At 38.1% G+C, this 23,740-nt stretch overlaps 1 protein-coding gene across 8 annotated transcripts in view; it reads left to right on the plus strand.

Moving 5' to 3' along the window:
• Positions 1-23,740, plus strand: part of FRMPD4 (FERM and PDZ domain containing 4) — a 908,838-nt gene that overhangs the window by 43,101 nt on the left and 841,997 nt on the right. For 7 of the 8 annotated variants that reach the window (XM_078363746.1, XM_078363741.1, XM_078363745.1 and 4 more), the window contains one exon: positions 14,068-14,191. In XM_078363746.1, coding sequence (XP_078219872.1) covers positions 14,068-14,191 — 124 coding nt within the window. Of the gene's footprint in view, positions 1-13,989; positions 14,192-23,740 lie in introns of those variants that run through there. The other variant, XM_078363743.1, reaches the window with a different exon arrangement.

Genomic DNA, 23,740 nt, shown 5'->3' on the forward strand with positions numbered 1-23,740 from the left:
GGCTATGTGGGCTTTCTTGTGATTCCATATGAAGTTTAAAGTGCTTTCTTCCAGTTTTGTGAAGAAGGTCATTGGCAGATTGATGGGGATAGCATTGAATCTATAGATTACTTTGGGCAGTATGGCCATTTTGATATTAATTCTTCCTAACCATGAGCATGCAATGTTTTTCCATCTGTTTGTGTCTTCTCTTATTTCGTTGAGCAGTAGTTTGTAGTTCTCCTTGAAGAAGTCCTTTACATCCTTTGTTAGTTGTATTCCTAGGTATTTTATTCTCTTTGTAGCAATTGTGAATGGGAGTTTGCTCTTGATTTGGCTCTCTTTAAGTCTGTTATTGGTATATAGAAATGCTTGTGAATTCTGTGCATTGATTTTGTATCCTGAGGCTGCTGAAGTTGCTTATCAGTTTGAGAAGATTTTGGGCTGAGACAATGGGGTCTTCTAGATATACAGTCATGTCATATGCAAATAGAGACAGTTTGACTTCCTCCTTTCCTATTTGAATACACTTTCTTTTTTTTTCTTGCCTGATTGCTCTGGCTAGAACTTCCAATATTATATTGAATAGGAGTGGTGAGAGAGGGCAGCCTTGTCTAGTGCCTGATTTCAAAGGGAATTCTTAGAGCTTTTGCCCATTCAGTGTGATATTGGCTGTAGGTTTGTCATAATGGCTTTTATCATTTTATGATATGTTCCATCAATACCTAGTTTATTGAGAGTTTTTACCCTGAAGGGCTGTTGAATTTTATTGAAGGCCTTCTCTGCATCTATTGAGATAATCATGTGGTTTTTGTCTTTGGTTCTGTTTATGTGGTGGATTACATTTATGGTTTGCCTATGTTGAACGAGTCTTGCATCCCTGGGGTGAAGCCTACTTGATCGTGATGGATAAGCTTTTTGATGTGCTGTTGTAATCAGTTTGCCAGTATTTTATCAAAGATTTTTGTGTTGGTGTTCATCATGGATATTGGCCTGAAGTTTTCTTTTCTTATTGAGTCTCTGTCTGGGTTGGTATCAGGATGATATTGGTCTCATAAAATGAGTTAGGGAGGATTTCCTCCTTTTGTATTGCTTGATATAGTTTTAGAAGGAATGGAACCAGCTCCTCTTTGTACATCTGGTAGAATTTGGCTGTGAACCTGTCTGGACCTGGACTTTTTTTGGTTGGTAGGCTATGGATTGCTGCCTCTACTTCAGCCCTTGTTATTGGTCTATTCAGGGTTTCAACTTCCTCCTGGTTTAGTCTTGGTAGAGTACAAGTGTCCAGGAATTTATACATTTCTTCCTGGTTTACTGGTTTATGTGCATAGAGCTGTTTGTAGTAATCTCTGATGGTAGTTTGTATTTCTGTGGGATCAGTGATGATGTCCCTTTTTTCTTTTTTTATTGCATCTATTTGATTCTTCTCTGTTTTCTTTTTTATTATCTTGCTCACAGTCTATTTTGTTTACTAGCTCCTGGATTTATTGATTTTTTGAAGGGTTTTTTGCATCTTTATCTCCTTTAGTTTGGCTCTGATCTTAGTTATTTTTTGTATTCTTCTAGCTTTTGAGTTTTTTTGATCTTCCTTCTCCAGCTCTTTCAATTTTGATGATAGAATGTCAATTTTAGATCTGTCCTTGTTTCTCTTATGGGCATTTATTGCTATAAATTTCCCTCTCAACACTGCTTTAAATGTGTCCCAGAGATTCTGGTACATTGTGTCTTCACTGTGATTGGTTTCGAAGAACATCTTTATTTCTTCCTTCATTTAATTGTTTATCCAGTTGACACTCAGAAGCAAATTGTTCAGTTTCCCAGTGTTTTTGCCGGTTTGAGTGTGTTTCTTAATCCTGAATTCTAGTCTGATTGTGCTGTGGTCTGATAGACTGTTTGTTATGATTTCCATTCTTTTGCATTTGCTGAGGAGTGATTTGCTTCCAATGATGTGGTCAATTTTAGAGTAAGTGCAATGTGGTACTGAGAAAAATGTATATTCTGTGGATTTGAGATGGAGCATTCTATATAAGTCTGTTAGGTCTACTTGGTCCAGCTCTGCATTCAAGTCCTGGATGTTCTTTTTAATTTTCTGTCTCATTGATCTGTCTAATATTGACAGTGGAGTGTTGGAGTCTCCCATTATTATTGTGTGGGAGTCTAAATCTTGTTTTAGGTTGTTAAGAACTTGCTTTATGTATCTGGGTGCTCCTGTGTTAGGTGCATATATATTTAGGATAGTTAGCTCTTCTTGTTGAATTGATCCTTTTACCATTATGTAGTGTCCTTCTTTGTCTCTTTTGATCTTTGTTGGTTTGAAGTCCATTTTATCAGAGATTAGGCACCCGGCCGGCCATCTCCCCCTTTCAGCTTCCTCTCTCTCCAGTCATGGGGTAGGGGCCCCGCAGCGCTGCTCTGTCCTTCCTCCTGCTTACAGCTCTCTCTCTCTCTCTCCAGGCAGGGGGAGGGGGCAATAGCTGGGTCCACAGGCTCTCCCAGTTGGCTTTTGGGCTTACGTGTCTGTTTAGGTCTGTGCACCAATCCGGGACACTGTCCTGGCTTATTATTTAGCTCCATGCTTGTGATTCCTGGCACTTGACTGGCAGAGATCCCCTGTTCTATGTGTTGCTGAGGCTTTGGGGGAAGCACTGTATCTGGACTGGAGTGCCAGAGTGGGAGCCTCCAACTCGCCGGTCAGATGCACTTTCTGGGGTGAAGCAGCACCCCTCCCCACTTTGCTCTGCCTCGCCTGGGCTTTGCTTACTGTAGGACGAGACCCGTTGTAATGCTCCTGGTACCTCGGTTGGAGCTAGGAGATCTCTGGTTTTCTGTGTCTCTCTCGCTGGGTGTTGTGTGCCAGAGTTGTGTCTATTCAGCCATCTTGGGGAGTGCTTACTCAGTTCTAACTTGCCATGGTTTTTGAACTTACATTTGCCTCCCAAATTAACCCTGTTTATATGAAGCTCATGCTCCAGTGATATTACAATAGCAGATGCAGCCATGGAAGTGCCTGTTTGTATTCCCTAGGCACTCACCATCTCTGCTGGCCTATGCTGTAAGCACCTATGACTCTGCCAGAGGCTGTTGTCTGGTTGCTGAGACATGCTTGACTAGAAATACAGGAGCACTAAAATCTTCATAAATGATCCTCCATTAATGCCAAATATGAATTGAATAAAGATACCCCAACATTCTTCTTCCCTAGGGGAGACATCTCTGAAGTTGGTTCTCACCCACAGCAGTCACCTGTTGGTTAATGCATACTGTGTTGGTCTCCTTCCCTTCTTCTCTTTTGTCACCTCCCAAAAAACCACTTGCACTCAGATCCTTATCTCAAGGTCTTCATCTGGGGCAATCCAACTGAAGACCAGCCCCAAACAAGTTCTATTGTGATTCATCTAGTAGCATGCACATTAATTCACAGCAGGCAGGTCTTTGAGGAATGCATTTTATTTGCCCCCACCACGGCAGCCAGATTTGGTAAATGAAAATACAGGACTCTTTAAATGTGAGTTTCAGATAATGGTAAATAATTACTTAGCATAAGTATATCCCATTCCAAATATTGAATGAGATATACTAAAAAAAATCATTGTTTACTTGAAATTTAAACATAATGGCAGTCATCCTTAATTTTTCTGTCATCCTTAATCCCAACTCCTATTGGAGGGCATTAGGCATTGCAGCTGACTGAATTCCACAGCTGGGGAAAGGAAGGGTGGATTGGCATTAGCTTAGGAGATGCAGAATGTGGAGAGAGTAAAGTAGACCTAAAGCACAATGTCCAGGGATGAAGCTGGATCAAGAACCCAAGAGTAGATGCGTGTGGGCTGGTGAATAAGGAATTATCAGTTTGGTGGATGTGGGTAAGGAGACAAAAGCAAGGTATGGCACAACAAAACTGCAACCAGCAATCTCAAACCTTGTGGGGAGGAAGATACTGAAGTGACCAAACTTGTGCAAACATCATTCATTTCCCTATCCCTATTGCCTAGCACAATGCCTAACTCATTTTTGGTGATGAGTAAACATTGAATGAATAATAGGGAAGGAAGATTGATAGAAATATGAAATTTTGCCAACTGTGAATTTTATGGAGTATGGAGTGAAAAATGCACAGGGCCTTTTTAAGCAATGGCTTGCATCTGATTATAAATGCATAGAAAATATGAATTGCTATCTGAATTCTAAGTAATGAGCTTTTTTAGCGCTTTTCTCATTTTTCATTGCAGGTACAATTCAACTTAAATCTTTCATGGTTAGACAGGTTTTTGAATGCCACTTGTATGTTCAAAGCTAATTTACTTAATAGCCTCCTTATCTGAACCTTGAACAATATTACTGAAGCATTTAGATTGAGAGGAAGAGTTTGGGCGGAACATCTCCCATCCAATTTCAAAAGACTAATCAATTTACATTTTTAATGACATTTCCTTTTCTTTCTTCAGGAAGGCTGAAAGGGAGGATAAAATCTCATTCTATGTTTATTATTTCGAACTATAAGTTCAAAGTTGAGAAAGATTGGTTTTATTCTCAGCAAATCATGTGATATTTTCCTTACTCTTTTACAGAGAAAACAAAAGGAAAAAGAAAGATAAATGACAGCACGTAGATAACACAAAAGCAGAACCAACATTTCCTCAATTTTACTTTTGCTTTACAACGTGCAAGCAGGCTGCTCTCCAAAGGGTAGTTCCAAATTAAAATCATTTATTCTGTGGGTGATCTATTTCTTAGAGTTAACATTTTGAGTTAACACTGTACAGCTGCATAAGAAGGGCTGAAATCTATATACAGGCAGGGTCAGTTATTCAGACCAATTCTATGCATAAAATATTTTTAGAAAATCTTATAATTACTGAAGAGCAAACAAAAGCATGAAAATGAAAGAAAATGTAAAATAAAAAGTGTTTGTGAGGATATGAAGAAATTGGAACCCTTGTACATTGCTGGTCAAAATGTAATATGGTGCAGCCACTGTGGAAAGCAGTTTGGTAATTCCTGAAAAAGTTAACTATAAAAATTCCACATGACCCAGCAATTCTACTCTTAGGTATATGCCGAAAAGCCCCAAATCTGCAGAAACACAAAAATATTTCTCTACATTCCCCACTGTTGAAGACTACACTTTTCAAATTTTTATAAGGTTCAGTTTTTCAACTCTTTGGACTATTTAAGAATGCATTCTCCCTAAGATCAGCAACAAGGCAAGGATTTCCACTTTAATAATTTCTTTTCAGTATTTTATTGGAGATCCTAAAAACAAATGGAGTAGCAAGGAAAAAAAAAAAGCAGATTGGAAAAGGAAGAAGTACAACAGGTTTCATTTGCATATTATATAATCATCTATGTCAAAAATCCTACAAAAAGTCTAATATAACAATAAGCAAGTTTAGCAAAATTACAGATACAAGGTCACTTGTCTGTACAAGTGATATAGTGATGAACAATCAGAAATTAAAATTTTATAATTAACATTTACAATAACATCATGATATGCAATAATTAGGGATAAATTAGCAAAGAATGTTACTCTTTGCTGCCCTTTACCATAGGAACCTCAAAGCCACATCTATACACTGTAAACTACAAAATATTGCTGAGGAAAACCAAAGAACTAAATAAACAGAGTTAATACTATATTCATGAGTCAAAAGACTCAATATTGTTTCAATGTCAGTTCTCCCTAACTGATCTATAGATTCAACACAATCTCAATTGCAATCCAGCAGGCTTTTCTTAAAAAGAAATTAGCAAGCTAATTGTAAAATTCATATGGAAATACAAAGGACCTAGAATAGCTAAAACAACTTAGAAAATGAAGAACAAAGTTGTAGGACCTATAGTACTCGATTTTTAGGCTACAGTTACCAAAACTTATTGGTGAAAAGACAGGCATATAGGATAATGGAACAAAATAGAGATTCCAAACATAGACCCACACATGAAGTCAATTGATTTGAAGTAAAGGTACCAAGGCAATTTAACATGGAGACAATAATCTTTTCAACAAGCGATGCTGGAACAACTGGATAGCTATATTTCAGAAAATGAATCTCAATCCATACCAGATACCATGTGTAAAAATGAACTCAAAATGGAACATAGATGCAAATGTAGTCATTAAAACTACAAAATTTCTAGAAGAAAGCATAAGGTAAAATCTTAGTGACCTTGGGTTTGGCAAATACTTAAAATAGGATACAAAACACAGGAATTACTGAAGAGAAAAGCAGATAACTTGGACTTGATCAAAATTGTAAGAGATACTCTTCAAGAGATACGAAAATGAAAAGGCAAGTGAGAGAAAGTATTTGCAAAGCATAGTTCAATGAAGGACTTGTAACTATTACATATAAAGGACGTTTACAACTCAATAATATGAACACAACTCAATAATAAAAAAGATGAAAGAAAATATACAGACAGCAAATACACACATGAAAAGAACTGAAGTAGCGAGTTAGAGCAGGAGAGAATCATTAAGGGAATTCAGGTGTGCTGGGGACAAGGAAGAAGTGCATGTAATGTATGTTCCTAAGTCTGGTGTTTGTTAAGTTGGGAGCTACCTGCAATAATTACACTAAAACTCAAGTGACATAAGAAACTAACTTGAGGACTATCAAAGACCATTCCCAGATATTAAAGCAATTAATCCTTTGAGATGAAGACGAATGCTTTCTAGTTCCATGACCTTTGGGTACCCTGCTTGGTATGCATTGCTATTGCTTAAGCTTTAAAAATATACTTTCATTGTTCCTACCTGTTAAATAAGAATGAAAGCGCCATCTCCTCTCATTAAAGTTCAGGGAGAAATAGCCATAAATGACTCATTTTACAAAGTAAGAAAAAAAGTTGAAAATTATCCCTTTGAGGAATGTAGTATGAATTCCTTTATAGTGAAAGCTGCTATTTATGGGAGGCAAAATCTCAGTTAATAAGCCCACTTGGAAAACCTACTTTAATTGTTTTCTCCTTGAATGAGAGGCAAAAACTAGTAAATGCATATTTTCTTAATAAAGGTATTTCTTCAATTTTATGTGACAATTTACCGAGTTTTATACTATGTGTCTTATATTAAGCACTGCACTACATGGTAGGTATTTTGCCTTTGAAAAACTTACAATCTAGTAGGAGAGAAACAATGTACTTATTTCAACTTTTATTATTGGAAGCCTGCTATGGGTCAGTCCATTGTTCTTGGTTGCATCTATGAACACAGTACAGTCAGCCCTCAGCATCTGTGGGTTCCATATCCATGGATTCAGCCAACTGCAGATGGAAATTTCTTTTTAGAAAAGGATGGTTGTGGCTGGGCATGGTGGCTCATATCTATAATCCCCACACTTTAGCCAAAACAGGCAGATCACATGAGGCCAAGAGTTTGAGACCAGCCTGGCCAACATGGTGAAACCCCATCTCTACTAAAAAAATGCAAAAAATTAGCTGGGCATAGTGGTGCATGCCTATAGTCTCAGCTACTTGGGAGGCTGAGTCTCAAGAATCACTTCAGCCCCGTAGGCAGAGGTTGCAGTGAGCTGAGATTGTGCCATTGCACTCTAACCTGGGGGGGGGGGGCAAGGTGAGATTCTATCTCAAAAACAAAAACAGATGGTTGTGTCTGTATACTGAACATGTGAACATGTACAGACCTTTTTTGGGGTCATTATTTCCTAAACAATACAGTATAGCAACTATTTTATTTTTTGAGACAGGGTCTCACTCTGTTACTCAGGGTGGAGTGCAGTGGTGCAAACACAGTTTACTGCAGCTTTCACCTCCAAGGCTCAAGTGATTTTCCTGCCACAGCCTCTCCTGTAGCTGGGATCACAATGCATGCCACCATGACTGGCTAGTTTTTAAATTTTTTGTAGAGACAGGGTCTTACCGTGTTGGCCAGGCTGGTCTTGAACTCCTAGGCCCAAGTGATCCTTCCACCTAAGACTCCCAAGGTGCTCGAATTACCGACGTGAGCCACTGTGCCTGGCTATAAAAACTATTTACACAGCATTTATATTGTATTAGGCATTATAAGTAACGTAGAGATGATTTAACATATACAGGAGAATGTGCATAGGTCATATGCAAATACTGTACTATTTTATATAAGGGACTTGGACATCCTCAAATATTGGTGATTATCAGAGGGGAGGTCCTAGAACTAGTCCCCCACATGGGGTTTGTATTCTACAGTGAATACAGGTACTTGCAATGTAGGTCAGAATGTAATCAATACTTTTACAGAGGTACAAAGTCCTTTAGAAGTACTGAGGTGGGGAGATTATTTCCTTGGAAGAAAGTAGAAGACATCATAGAAAATGGCCTGTGAATCATGTGTTTGAGGAAAGATGGGTTTTCGTCAGGAAGGAGAGAGATGGTGTTCTAGTGGGAGGGATGATTGTAAAAACCAAATGTTTGGAGGCAGAAATTCATAGGGAGCTCATCTCATTCCTTAACAGGATTAGCACTGAAAGCATGACAAATGGCAGAAGGGAGGAAGGGCCAAAAAGACTGGAAAGAAGAGGCAGAGGCCTGGAATGTGAATGTCAGGTTGTGGATTAAGGAGTTCATCTGAGCAACTTTAAATAATTTACAATCTTTCTTAGAAGGATATAAAATTATTTTCTCAACTATAAAAGTAGCATTATTTATTTTTCTCTTGGCCAGTCAAAAAAGATGATCATATTTATAAATGATTTTAAAGACACTGAGAGTATACCTTTAGATGTTCAAACTAGGAAAAATAATGCAATTTTATGTAAAAAACATGAAATCTTTCAAATCTGCTGATCGTGGATATTTTCTTTATTATCTTTCTATATAATCCTAGAAAATGAGCTCTTTGAGGGCAAGGATATGCGATTTAATTCTTTCATATTTGCTGTTGGGCAGGTCATTTGATAGGTATAACCAGCTGTGATATAAAAATGCTCTCAATATTAAGAAACAAGCATTTCCAAATTCACAAAAAGGAAAGAAAAATCCATAACCTCCAGCCAAGGAATCAATCTGGAAAATAGGCTAGAAACAAGAGACTTTGTTTCTTGAAGCTCCTACTCCCGGATTCCAGCTCTCAAATACAAAAAATTAGCCGGGCAAGGTGGTGGATGCCTGTAATCCCAGATACTTGGGTGGCTGAGTCTGAAGAATCACTTCAGCCCCCTACCTCACCTGCATCCAGTCCACACTGATCATTCTGTGCATTTCCCAAGCCTAACAAGCTTCCTCCTGCTAGAATCCAGCCCCTAGAAGGAGACACAGTTCGCCCATCTCAGAACACCATTCTGCTTTGTTAAAAACTATTTTCTTCCTTCTTATTCCAAAGTAAATGGGACACAGAACCTATCTTTGTTCCCCATTCAATACCCTCTCCCATAGGAAAGCACAAACCTCTGTCCTTCTGTCATTGACTCCTCTATACTAATCTCCAAAATAAGCCCCAGAGGGGTCAGAAAGCCTTGCTGATACTGCTTACCACTTGAAGATCTTGTCTTCTTTTTGATCACACTCACTCCCAAGACAAGTTCCCCTCTGTACTATTTCTCCCTCTGGTGTGTTCTTTTTTTTTTTTTTTTAATTGTACTTTAGGTTCTGGGGTACATGTGCAGATCATGCAGGATTGTTGCATAGGTACATACATGGCAAGGTGGTTTGCTGCCTTCATCCCCCCCATCACCTATATCTGGTATTTCTCCCCTCATTATCCCTCCCTACCCTCCCCACCCCCACTGTCCCTCCCCTAGCCTCCCACTACTGACTGTAGTGTGTGATGCTCCCCTCCCGGTGTCCACGTGTTCTAATTGTTCAACACCCGCCTATGAGTCATAAATATGGTGTTTGGTTTTCTCTTCTTGTGTCAGTTTGCTGAGAATGATGGTTTCCAGATTCATCCATGTCCCTATGAAGGACACAAACTCATTGTTTTTTCTGGCTGCATAGTATTCCATGGTGTATATGTGCCACATTTTCTTTATCCAGTCTATCGATGATGGACATTTGGGTTGGTTCCAGGTCTTTGCTATTGTAAACAGTGCTGCAATGAGCACGTGTGTGCTTGTGTCTTTATAATAGAATGATTTATAACCCTTTGGGTATATACCCAGTAATGGGATTGCTGGGTCAAATGGAATTTCTATTTCTGGGTCCTTGAGGAATCACCACACTGTCTTCCACAGTGGTTGAACTAATTTACACTCCCACCAACAGTGTAAAAGTGTTCCTATTTCTCCACATCGTTTCCAGGATCTGTTGTCTCCAGATTTTTTAATGATTGCCATTCTAACTGGTGTGAGATGGTATCTCCATGTGGTTTTGATTTGCACATCTCTAATGACCAGTGATGATGAGCATTTTTTCATGTTTGCTGTCCTCATAAATGTCTTCTTTTGTAAAGTGTCCATTCATATCCTTCGCCCACTTTTGAATGGGCTTGTTTGTTTTTTTCTTGTAAATCTGTTTTAGTTCTTTGTAGATTCTGTTTATCAGCTCTTTGTCAGACGGGTGGATTGCAAAAATTTTTTCCCATTCTGTTGGTTGGTGGTTCACTCTAATGATTGTTTCCTTTGCTGTACAGAAGCTCTGGAGTTTAATTAGATCCCATTTGTCTATTTTGGCTTTTGTTGCCAATGCTTTTGGTGTTTTAGCTGTGAAGTCCTTGCCTATGCCTATGTCCTGAATAGTTTTGCCTAGGTTTTCTTCTAGGGTTTTTATGGTGTTAGGTCTTAAGTTTAGATCTTTAATCCATCTGGAGTTAATTTTAGTGTAAGGTGTTAGGAAGGGGTCCAGTTTCTGCTTTCTCCACTTGGCTACTCAGTTTTCCCAACACCATTTATTAAACAGGGAATCCTTTCCCAATTCCTTGTTTTTCTCAGGTTTGTCAAAGATCAGATGATTGTAGATGTATGGTGTTGCTTCTGAGGCCTCTGTTCTGTTCCATTGGTCTATATCTCTGTTTTGGTACCAGTATGATGCTGTTTTGATTACTGTGCCTTGTAGTATGGTTTGAAGTATGGTAGTATGATGCCTCCCACTTTGTTCTTTTTGTTTAGAATGGACTTGGCTATGTGGGCTCTCTTTTGGTTCCATATGAAGTTTAAGGTGGTTTCTTACAGTTCTGTGAAGAAAGTCATTGGTAACTTAATGGAAATAGTGTTGAATCTATAGATTACTTTGGGCAGTATAGCCATTTTCATGATGTTGATTCTTCCCAACCATGAGCATTTGATGTTTTCCCATCTGTTTGTGTCCTCTCTTATTTCATTGAGCAGTGGTTTGTAGTTCTTCTTGAAGAGGTCCTTTACATACTTTGTTAGTTGTATTCCCAGGTATTTTATTCTCTTTGTAGCAATTGTGAATGGAAATTCACTTTTGATTTGGCTCTCTTTCAGTCTGTTATTGGTGTATAGGAATCCTTGTGATTTTTGCACATTAATTTTGTATCCTGAGACTTTGCTGAAGTTGCTTATCAGTTCCAGGAGATTTTGGGCTGAGACGATGGAGTCTTCTATATATACAATCATGTCATCTGTGAATAGAGACAGTTTAACTTCCTCTCTTCCTGTTTGAATACACTTTATTTCTTTCTCTTGCCTGATTGCCTTGGCTAGAACTTCCAATACTATATTGAATAGGAGTGGTGAGAGAGGGCATCCTTGTCTTGTGGCAGATTTCAAAGAGAATGCTTCCAGTTTTTGCCCATTCAGTATGATATTGGCTGTGGGTTTGTCATAAATAGCTTTTATTATTCTGTGATATGTACCATGGATACCTAGTTTATTGAGGGCTTTTAGCATAAAGGGCTGTTGAATTGTGTTGAAGGCCTTTTCTTCATCTATTGAGATAATCATGTGGTTTTTGTCTTTGGTTCTGTTCATGTGATGGATTACATTTATAGACTTGTGTATGTTGAACCAGCCTTGCATCCCTGGGATGAAGCCTACTTCATCATGATGAATAACCTTTTTGATTTGCTGTTGCATTCTGTTTGCCAGTATTTTATTGAAGATTTTTGCGTCCATGTTCATCATGGATATTGGCCTGAAGTTTTCTTTTTTAGTTGCATCTCTGCCCGGTTTTGGTATTAGGATGATGTTGGTCTCATAAAATGAGTTAGGGAGGATTCACTCTTTTTGGATTTTTTGGAATAATTTCAGAAGGAATGGTACCAGCTCCTCTTTGTAAGTCTGGTAGAATTTGGCTGTAAAGCCATCTAGACCTGGGCTTTTTTTAGTTGGTAGACTATTAATTGCTGCCTCAAATTCAGCCCTTGATATTGGTCTTTTCAGGGATTCAACTTCTTCCCAGTTTAGTCTTGGGAGAGTGCAAGTATCCGGGAATTTATCCATTTCTTCTAGATTTACTGGTTTGTGTGCATAGAGTGTGTTATTCTTTTTAATGAGATACCATCACCTATAAACTTGCTAAATTGGACTTTTGCTTTTTAAACAATCCATCTAATTTTCTCAGTGTTGAATTTAAATACACTGTTGTTCATGTATTTAATTGAAAAGAAAATGTTTTCCTTTTTTTCTTTCTTTCTTTTTTTTTTTTTTTTTTTTGCATGAATCCAAGGCTCTTTAGGAAACTTCCCACCTGTGGTTGGTAACAGTTACACAATTGGGCAGGAGATTTATGTCCTTATTACCTCTGCCGTAATTGGTTTTGCTGTCAAAAATCAACTAGGCATAGTTTTCCAGAACAAACCCTTCTTGCAATGGATGATAGATATGAAGGTAAAATAATGAATATGTAACTGAGGAGAAATGAGCATATTCCAAATAGCAGGATTTGGGAACTTGGAGACTCTAGCAGTGAGAGGTTTGGCAGATGTCGTTGGAGAGTTATTTCCTCACATTAAATGTGTCTCCATTTTGACAAACAAAATTGGCCACCTGCGCTTGGGCATGAGTTCTATGTTTCACGCAAACCCTTGACTCTTTACCTACAATTTGTCTTTGGCATGAACGCATGTCAATCGTAAATGCTATTCCTTCTGTTTTGAACAACTTCACTAAATAAATGGGTCTAGAGCAGTGGTTTCAATTGGGGTTGATTCTGCTTCCCAGGAGACATTTGGCAATGTATGAAGACATCTCCCCAGTTGTCACAACTGGGGAGATGCTACTGCTATCTACTAAGTAAAGGCCAGAGATGCCACTAAACATCCTATAGTGCACAGGTCAGCCTCCCACGACAAAGGAGTAGCCAGTCCAAAAAGTCAATAATGTCAAGGTTGAGAGATCCTGGTCTAGAGAAAAGGAGACATTTCAGATTACCCAAAAGAGTATTCCCAGTGCCCTCTGTTTATGGCATGGGAAGTTAAGGCTTTCTAAAAGCTTTCTGGATCAGCTTTTTCTCACTGAGTTTAAATTACTGGATAGGATCTAGCATTGAAATTGGCAACTTTCAAATAGCTTTGAGGTAGATGTGTTAAATCTCAAATTTGGATGAAACACAAGAAAGCCACGGGAGAAGTTAAGCAGCAATTTGAAATCTAGGAGCAATGTGAGAACTGTGTGCAAGTGGCTTCACTCCAGCTCAGAGCGCCAAATATCCCATCGTGACTTCTCAGATGGGGAGGAGCAAATATACATTTTCATCAGAGGCAGATGCTGAAGCTGCAGTTATGGCCTCTTCAGCCCTTCAGAAGGTGCCCCTTCATTCCCAGTGTGATATCAATTTGATTCTAATTTCACTGGGTTGTCCTAATCCAGAGGGTCAGCACAGAACTGTGATCAGAGATCTTGCTTCTTGACTTGTCCATTTTTATGTTCCATGTCAAACCTAATTGTTTTTTTTTTTTCTGAAATGAGTAGTCTGTACATCTTTACTTGTGGTCAGGAAAAAAGTCCCTGTTAATAATTTACAAAAGGCAGAGCCACTCCTCTTTTACATCCTCAAATCTCTCAGAGCATGTGATTGTTTAAGAATATCTGGTTTCCAAGTAGCTGAGTGATGAAATATGATTGGCCTCTCAGCATCGATTCCTCCTCTCCTTCCTCTCTCACTCTTCTTGGATAGCAGTTGTTTGTCATGATACAATCACTCTTCTTATAAAAGAATAAAGAAGAGGTTCTTTCTTTCCATCCTTAGGAAAAGGTGGGCTGTTTTGGCTTCCTACCATGGAGGAGGACCTTGAAGGAGAAAATTGGCAGACCTTCTCCAGTCCCTGGGGCTTCAGCAGGGCAGCTGACGATGAAGGAGAACATATTTGCCAGTGAGTAATGGTCTTCAAGGGAAAACTATCAGGGGTCTTATTGTTGCTTTCTGAGATGAGTTGTGCTTTTCAATAGGATAAATTTATTTAGACAAGAATTGAAAGCTATGTCTCAAAATTACACAAGAACGATGCCTTTGGAGAAAAATGATTAAGTCCTTCTGAGTTTTGTTCAGGCAATTCAAAAATTTAAAAAATAGTATTGGAGGCAAGGCAGGAATATCCTGTAAACCAGAAGGACAAAGATGTATACTACTTTGGTCATTTATTTCTGTAGGAATAAATGTCCACAGACACTTTTGGGAAAAGAGAAACTGATTTTAGCTGCTTGTTCATTTCTATGGCATTATAATAGGCTATTATTCACAGTAAACTTTTGGCTGCACTTTTTGCAAGGGAATTGAATTGTGTGCTGTGTTTATTTTCTTTAAAAAATGCTATCTTCTCAGTGACAAATATATCTGTCAGGATGAAAAGTTTTGATTTTTCAATAGAAAATGGTATGTTGGCTATGCAAATTGGTTTGTATTTAATTTAATTGTTTCTTTATGTTCAATGGTCTTGATAAATGAGTTTTTCTCCCTTGAGAAACATCACAGTTGTACAGAAAGTTCAGACTACTGCTGAGTGGCTTATGATTGATAAAAATATGTAATTCTTTTCTTGGGGTTGTCTAGCTTTGAAATATGAGAAATTCATCAGTAATGTACACACTTTGGAATGCTGATTGGAAAATTTCCAGTCATTCTGCTATTTAATGCTTTCTCATTAATCACTGGCACTGTATATTACAAGCTGCTTATAAATTTGTTTAGATCATATTCTTTCAGTAGATTCTATGATTATTGAGTGTTTAAGCAGGGCAATATAAACATTATGTGCAGACCCAAATATAGAGGAACTGCTACAGGCTAAGAGAAGCTCTCCAAATCGGTAAAATTCATTGCCCTCAACTTTTGCTACTTGAGATTTTGAGCCAAATGTTTTTGAGTTACCATAATTTTTCATCACGATAATTACTTGGTGGCAGTATTTGTCTAGAAAACTTTTGAGATGAGTGCAAATGAAACCTCTTTTTGTTATACAGTTCACTGTAAGGAAAGTTTAGAAATTGATGTTATTCTATGAGATTCAAACCCACAAGAGTCTGACATTTGGAACTAGCTACTATGATCCCTAAAAGCTGTTGGCTTACAACATAATATCATTGGATGACTTTCCTTTTTAGCACCTACATTTTTCTCCTGAATTCTTACTTGAAGGGTGAAATGATTGAATATTTGGGCTCTGGAAAGTAATCACTTAAGGCATAGGATCCTGGGATTTGTGCCTCCTGTCTTTCCTAATCAATAACATTCAAAGAAATAGATTCGGCTCCAAGCTCACTAAAGAATATTGTTTATGGGTTTGGGAGGAAGTAAGTAATAAAAGAGGTAAGAAATATTTTAAATGAAAATACTAGGTCAAACCACTGAATTCCATTTCAGTAGTCTGTTGGTCATAGCATGTATCTAGTAAAAGGTCTGGATGTGATTTGTTCTATTAGACTTAGTGCTATATATATCTCCAAAGACTGAGGTTTTTGTTATCCCTGGATGCACTTAATCATTTGACAGTCATTAGATTATCCAGGTTAGTATATTATTTTCTATATAAAATCCTATTTTATTTTTAGTGTCAATATCAAAAGGAACCATTATTATAATTTCAGCTTAGGTCTCCAGTGGAGGAGACCTTTCAAGTATAGAACTACGTAAATGTAGTTCAAGATTCAATGGGGAGGGATAATTCTCATAGAGCCACAAGTGATGCTAGTCTAGTTTGCTCAGCTAAGTCCTACTCATGCTGTTAGCTTCATGAGAATAAGATCTAACATTTTTCGTCTGTCTTCCAATAGAGCAATTGAGGTTTCCCAGACTGGGAGTCTTCATGCTCCTCCATCTGTATGCCTCATGGCTGATTTGAAGGAGCTATAATCATAAGACTCAAGTAAAAGAGGTTTGCTTTTGTAAAGTTTTATAACTCTTCTTTTTTTTAACAAGACCTAAAATTTGAAGGAAAAGAAAAGGAGAAGGGGAAGCAGATACATAAATAAATGGACATAGAGAGCCAGTGGGAGAAAGGTAAGGCTGAAAGCATAGGCTGAGGCCATATGAGGAAGGACCTTGAGTGATATGATACTGAATTTAGTGTTTCTCCTATAGCTGACAAGGAGACCATAAAGGTTTTTAGGCAAAGGAGTAATTAATAAAAAATTTAAGAAGATAGCATTTGCAATGATGGAAGAATCATTCAAATAGTATTTGAGTAATGGAAGCAAAGATGTTAAGTCTAAAATGGAAGCTGTGGCATTTATTCATTCATCCACTAATTGATTCACATTTGCCAGCACCGTGTCAGATGCTGGAGTGACAAGGTTGAAAACATACAAACCCTGCCTTCAAGGTTTTATGGCCAATTGGAAGATATGTGATGCAGACATCAATTATAAGACAGAGTAATACATATTCTGAGAGTATTGCAGAATTTGGTGAAGAGGAAGAGTGGAAAATCTGCTTTTTCCCTTTATTAATAGTAAACTTTGACTCCAAAGTCAAATATAGTTGGTTTGTATATCCTTTTTTTTTGAGCCCTCCCCATGCCTAGTGCTAGGAATATAGTCAGGAGCAGAAAAAGAATTGGTATATTTTTTTTCTGAAAGAAAGAAAGAGAAAGGGGGAGAGAGAGCAGGAGTCTTGCTTTATTGCCCAGGCTGGAATGCAATCTAAAAATAGGTATTAAAAATTTCTTTTATGCCTATAATTGTGCTTAACAGCAGAGACAGGAAGGAATAAGGGAAGAAAATAACAAACAAACAGCCAACAAATATTTCATTTAAGTCTGTGAAATGCTATGCAAATGCTGAAGAGTGATTGATTTACTTCCAATTATGTGGTCACTTTCAAAATAGGTGTAATGTAATATTGAGAAAAATGTATGTTCTGTGGACCTGGGGTGAAGAATTCTATAAATATTCACTGAGTTTACTTGTTCCAGGTCTGAGTTCAAATCATAGATGTCCCTGTTAATTTTCTATCTCGTTGATCTGTCGAATATTAACAATGTGGTGTCAAAGTCTCCTGCTATTATTGTACGGGAGTCCAAGTCTCTTTATAAGTCATTAAGAACTTGTCTTATGTATCTGGGTGTTCCTATATTAGGTGCATATATATTTATGATCATTGACTCCTGTTGTTGCATTGATCCTTTTACCATTATGTAATGTCCTTCTTTGTTTCTTTTAGTCTTTGTTACTATTAAAGTCTATTTTGTCAGAGATGAAAGTTACAACTCCTGTTTTTTTTCTCTCTCCATTTGATTGGTAAGTCTTCCACCAACCCTTTGTTTTGAGTCTTTGTGTGTCCTTGCTTATGAGATGGATCTGGATACAGTGTATGGATGGGTTTTGACTTTTTATTCATTTTGCCTGTCTGTGTCTTTGATTGGAGCATTTAATCCATTTAAATTTAGGATTAATGTTGATATTTGTGAGTTTAATATTGTCATTTAATGCTAGCTTGCTATTTTGCCTATTAGTTGATATAGATTCTTCATTATGGAGATACTCTTTACCTTTTGGTAAGTTTTTGGGATGACTAATACTGGTTGTTTCTATGTATAGTGCTTCTTTCAGAAGCTCTTGTAAAGCAGGCCTGGTGGTGATGAAATCTCTGAGTGCTTGCTTGTTTGTGAAAAATTTTATTTTTCCTTCATTTATGAAGCTTAATTTGGCTGGATATGAGATTCTGGGTTGAAAATTGTTTTCTTTGAGGATATTGAATATTGACCCCCCACTCTCTTCTAGTTTGTAGGGTTTCAGCCGAGAGATCTGCTGTGAGTCTGATAGGCTTCCCTTTATGGGTAACCTGACCTTTCTCTCTAGCTGCCCTTAGAATTTTCTCCTTTATTTCAACCCTGGTGAATCTAACAATTATGTGTCTTGGGGTTGCTCTACTTGAGGAGTATCTTTGTGGTGTTCTCTGTATTACCTGGAGTTGAGTATTGTCCTGCATTACCAGGTTAGGAAAGTTTTCTTGAATAATATCCTGAAGAATATTTTCCAGCTTGGATTCATTCTCTTCATGACATTCTCTTCATATACCTGTCAAATGTAAATTAGGTCTTTTCACATAGTCTCATATTTTTGGAGACTTTGCTCATTCCTTTTTACTCTTTCTTCTCTAATCTTGTCTTCTCGTTTCATTTCATTAAGTTGGTCTTTGACCTCTGATATTGTTTCTTCTGCTTGATCAATTTGACTGTTAAAACCTGTGCATATTTTGTGGAGTTCTTGTATTCTTCAGTTCCATTAATTCACTTATATTTCTCTCTAGATTGTCTATTCTCGTTAGGATTTCATCAAACATTTTTTCAAGGTTCTTAGTTTCTTTACATTGGGCTAGAACACGTTCTTTTAACTCAAAGAAGTTTCTTATTATCCACCTTCTGAAGCCTAATTCTGTTATTGGAACGCACTCATTCTCCATCAGGCCTTGTTCCCCTGTTGATGAGGAACTGTGATCACCTGTAGAGGGAGAGGCATTATGATTTTGGGTATTCTCAGCTTTTTTACGCTGGTTTTTTCCCATCGTAAATTTATCCACCTGTTGTCTCTGTAATTATCGACTTTCAAATTTAGGTCTCTGAGTGGACATCCAACTTGTTGATTCCCAGCACCGGAATCTGAGCAACCCACTGTGCCAGCTAAAACAGTGGCATTAAGATCTGTGGTGCTTTTCTGACCGGGAATCTCCTGTCTGGCTTTCTTCTTGAGTCCCTTTTTCAATCAGCTGAATAGGCGACCCTGCCTTCCCGGAGCTCCAGACGTCAAACAAAAGGGGACCCAGTCCCGTTTATTCTGCACCAAGAACCGCTGCGCTGGGGCACCGGCAAATCCACCGTGCCAGCCACAAGAGTCGCGCTGGCGACCCATGGGGCTCCTCCGCTGGGAATCTCCTGGTCCGTGAGCAACAAAAATTCGTCTGAAAGTGTGGCGTCCTCTCGTTCTCTGCACTTTCACTGGGAGCTACAATCCTGAGCTGCTAGTAATCAGCCATCTTGGATCTCTCTCCCGTTTTATAACTCTTCAAAATTAAAGTGACTTGAGATTGTTTTTGTTGTTTTGCTGTTGATTAAAGAGCAGCTAGTTCCTTTGCTCAGCAAAGCAGGTACAGGGAATGGTTAGGACTGCGTTTTCTGAAATCAGTTTGATCTCATATGCACTCTAGAGCCTTCACTTATTGGCTATATAACTTTGGGTAAGTTTGTCATCTTCATTAAACCTCAATTCCCACATCTCTAAAATGAGGATAATACCTACTTCATCTGGTTGTGGGAATAAGTGAGTAACTATAGGAATTTCTGCTAACACAGTGCCTGGCACATCCAATTATCTAGTTATTGATGGTGAGTGATTCTTATGGTTAGTACTATTAGCAGTGAGAATAGAGACTTTCAAAAGCTCTTGTTTGCATGTCTTCAATTTCAGTTTGTTGAGTGAAAATTATATACTATGTTGCTATATATCCCAATAGAAAGAATGATTCATTTAGGATTTTGGAAAAAGGAGTGAGTACAGCAAGATGAAAGAGAGTTTAATACTTCCATCCTATGCAATTTTTTTTCTCTAACACAAAGCTTAGTAGAAAGTATAGTGAAAATTGAATTTATTTATTTAGAGACAGAGTCTCACTCCATTACTCAGGCTGGAAGTGTTGCAGTCAGTTCACTGCAACCTCTGCCTCCCAGTTTCAAGTGATTCTTGTGCTTCAGCCTCCCAAGTAGGTGGAATTGCAGGAGTACACCACAAAACCTGGCTAATCTTTACATTTTTAGTAGAGACAGCGTTTCACCATGTTGGCCAGGCTGGTCTTGAACTCCTGACCTCAAGGGATCTGCCCATCTTGGCCTCACAAAGTGCTGGGATTATAGGCATGAGCCACTATGTCTGGCCTTGAATTTATTATTAGTGGGTTTATTAAGTGAGACAAAACAATGAGATGAGTGTATTGCAGTTCAGCAAATATTTGCTGAGAACCTGCCACACTGCAAAATGCTAGAGTAAAAAGATAAATACAAAGCTACGATGAGATACCATATCACACCTATGAGAATGGCTAAAATAAAAATGCTGGCAATGCCAAATGCTGGCAAGGATGTGGAACAACTGGAACTCTCATTCTTCATCAGTACAATCTACTGGCAAAATAGTACAATCACTTTGGAGATAGTTTGGCAGTTTCTCATAAAGCTAACAGTACATTTGCCATAATGCCTATATAATCCCATCCCATGGTAGTTACTCTAGAAGAATAAAAACTTACATTCCCACAAAACCCTCTGATGAATTTTTACAACAAATCCATCAGAATTGCCCCAGACTGGAAACAACCCAAATACCTTTCAGTGATTGAATGGATAAGCAAACTATGTTAAATTCTGACAATGGAATACTACTCAATAATAAAAAGAAACAAATTATTGACACATACAACAAATTGGATGAATGTTAAAGGCATTGGCCAAGTGAAGCCAGTTTCAAAAGGTTATATGCTATACAATTCCACTTATAAGACATTTTCAAAGACATAAAGCTATAGTGACAGAGAAAAGATCAGTGGGTACTAAGGGTTAGGAGTTGGAGGAGGTTCTGTCAGCACCCTGAGTGATGGAAGTATTCTGTATCTTGATTTTAGTCATGGTTACACAAACATATACATGTGATAAAATTTATGGGACTGCATCCTCAAAAGTCCATTTTATTGTATGGTCATTTAAAACATGAAAAATAAAAATATAAGTTTCTTGCCCTTAAGGAGTTTATAGGTCCAGTAAGGGAAAAACACAAACATGAATAAGCATTATATAGTGGAGTGAATGTAGTGATTAAGACTGATGCATACCAAGAACAGAGCTACAAACCAGCTTGGCATGCCATGCTGCAATGCAATGAATGGGTTACAAAAGTACCCGGATGTTGCTACACAAGGTTTGTGGATGCCAGAGACCCAGGCCAGTTGCTTGTGGCCATGCACAGACTTGTCTACCCTCAACCATTTTCTATGTGTGCCAAGATATAAAAAAGTTTGAAAAGAGTCCTGGCATAGTGTATTGTGAGAGCATAGAAGAGGAACATATTGGCTGGCAGACTGGGAGGGGGGATGCCCAGAGAAAGACTTCATAGAGGAGACAACACCTGCACTGGGAATTAAAGGGTAAAGAGTAGATAGCCAAGAGAGGGCTTCTCCATGGGAGAGGAGGACATTTCAGCAAGTCATTCCTTGCCTGAGAAAGGTACAGAGGAGTAAAAGAGTGAGGTGTGAGTTGGGAACTCTAAGGCATTCAAGACTGTAATAGTATAAAGTGTAAGTTAGGCTGGCAAAGTGAGAATGTGAACAGATTTATAGAGGACCTTGTATAATAAAGAAGCATTTTGTTGTATGATATAGTTTGAGCATCCCTAATTAGAAAATCCAAAATTTGAAACTTTTTGAACACTGACATGATGCCACAAGTGAAAAATTCCACACCTGACCCCATGTGACAGGTAGCAGTCAAAACATGGTTAAAATTTAGCTTCATGCACAAAATTATTTAAAATATCATGTAAAATTACTTCCAAGCTATGTATATAATGTGTATATGAAACATAATTGAATTTCATGTTTAGACTTGAGTCCAATCCTTGAGATATCTCATTATGCATATGAAAATATTCCTAAATCTGAAAAATATCAGGAATCCAAAACATTCTTGTCCCAAGAATTTTGGATAAGAAATATTCAACCTGTATTAGATTGTGAGCATATGTAGGGGTTCCCAGGGATGAGGCCTCAGAGAGGGTGATTTTATCAAAAAGAGAGGAGGCTGGAAGGATGAAGTAATAGGAAGAGGTATAGGGTTTGGTGTTAACTGTCAAGTGCTAGATAACTCTCCAGCAACATATATGGCTTTAATGGAAGACTGTCTTCTGGGGAGGTCCCTTCATTCATTTATGCATCATTGATTCATTCAAACACTCTTTATTGAGCACCTGCTGTCTTCCAGGCACTACTGTAGGCCTTCAGGATCCAACAGTGAATGGAACAAAAGCCCAGCTTTTACAGAGGTGATATTTTAGAGGCCAAATGAGCTGAGTTTTGGCAAACTTTTGCATGTAAGGGACTTCTGAGACATCCAGGTTAACAACACCTAATAAGTAGATGGTAGCTGTGAAGAGCAGTCTGGGCTGCAAATATAAATTGGGGATTGTTGGCATAAAGACAGAAATTGGAAACTTAGATGTTGGTTAAATAATCTATTTCTTTCACTTTAGTTCTCAATGATTTGCCATTGGATCTGGTCCTTATGTGTGAAGAGAGATGTATCTAGCTAATGCCATAACCTCAGGGTGCTCATTTACCCATACTTGTTTTTTTAATGCCATTCTGGTAAAAGGCTCTCTAATATTTCTTAAGGAGATTGTCTGAAAATTAACAAATTTCTCTGACATGTAAAGCATTATACTAAGCTCTGGGGGGGATGGAAAATAAATAGTAGATCTAGTCCCTGTTCTGAGAGCATTTTGAACCTACAAAGAGAGATCACCCCTATACACTTTGTAAATGGTCAGTGGTGCTTGAGAACAGCTATAAGCAAATTCTAGGCTGCTAAGGAGATTGAAATTTTAGCTGAAATTCTAGGCTGCTAAGGAGATTGAATCTTTCAGTACACATGCACAGGCAGAGCTGTAAAGTAATTGTCAAGGACACTTCCATAGCGCATATGTTTTGAAGCTGGTTTCTGATGCCCTGAATCCACACTGGCTCGAGATGACATAGACCAAGTTATTGTGTCTGACTTGTGATCATTCAGATGGGCACATGGTTTCTGAGACAATTTTGACCCGGCTGTGTTGTTAGAGTTCTTGCAACTGAGGTACCTATCGATGCCACTGTATCGATGTGGTCCCAGAACAAATCATTAAAATTCCAGCTGTTCTGATAACCAGGAAATAAACAAATGGATGTCCTTTCTTCATCCTAGGGCCTCATCTCCTGTGTGATGGAGTTGCGACAAGGTGGGTTTAGGATTTGGGATGGGTAGTATATAGGCACCATCTGGCAGGCAAAGAACCCATGACAGGGATTCATGTACTAACCTTGTTCTCTGCTCATAAAGGACCTTTTGTCATTCTAAGCTGAGTGATTACTCATTCTTAGAGACATCATGAACACCCTGAATAAATGGTCTACATCTCATGTTAATTAGTTTTACCTTTAAAATTATGATGTTTCTACTTGTTTATATTCAATAAATAATTACACATAGTCAAAAATATTTCCCTTTCCATTTGATAATTGAGGGGATAGACATCTCTGCTCTTTTGAAGGTGTTTTGGTTACTCAGTTTTATTGATCAGTGTTGATCAATAAACAACGTTGCTATTCAGGGGAAAGAGGAGGAGAAATTTATATGTCCTTATTTTCAGTGCCATACTGTACAGAGTCTTAAATTCCTAACTGTTCTTCT

Source organism: Callithrix jacchus, chromosome X, assembly GCF_049354715.1.
Source record: "Callithrix jacchus isolate 240 chromosome X, calJac240_pri, whole genome shotgun sequence".
Lineage (NCBI taxonomy): Eukaryota > Metazoa > Chordata > Mammalia > Primates > Cebidae > Callithrix > Callithrix jacchus.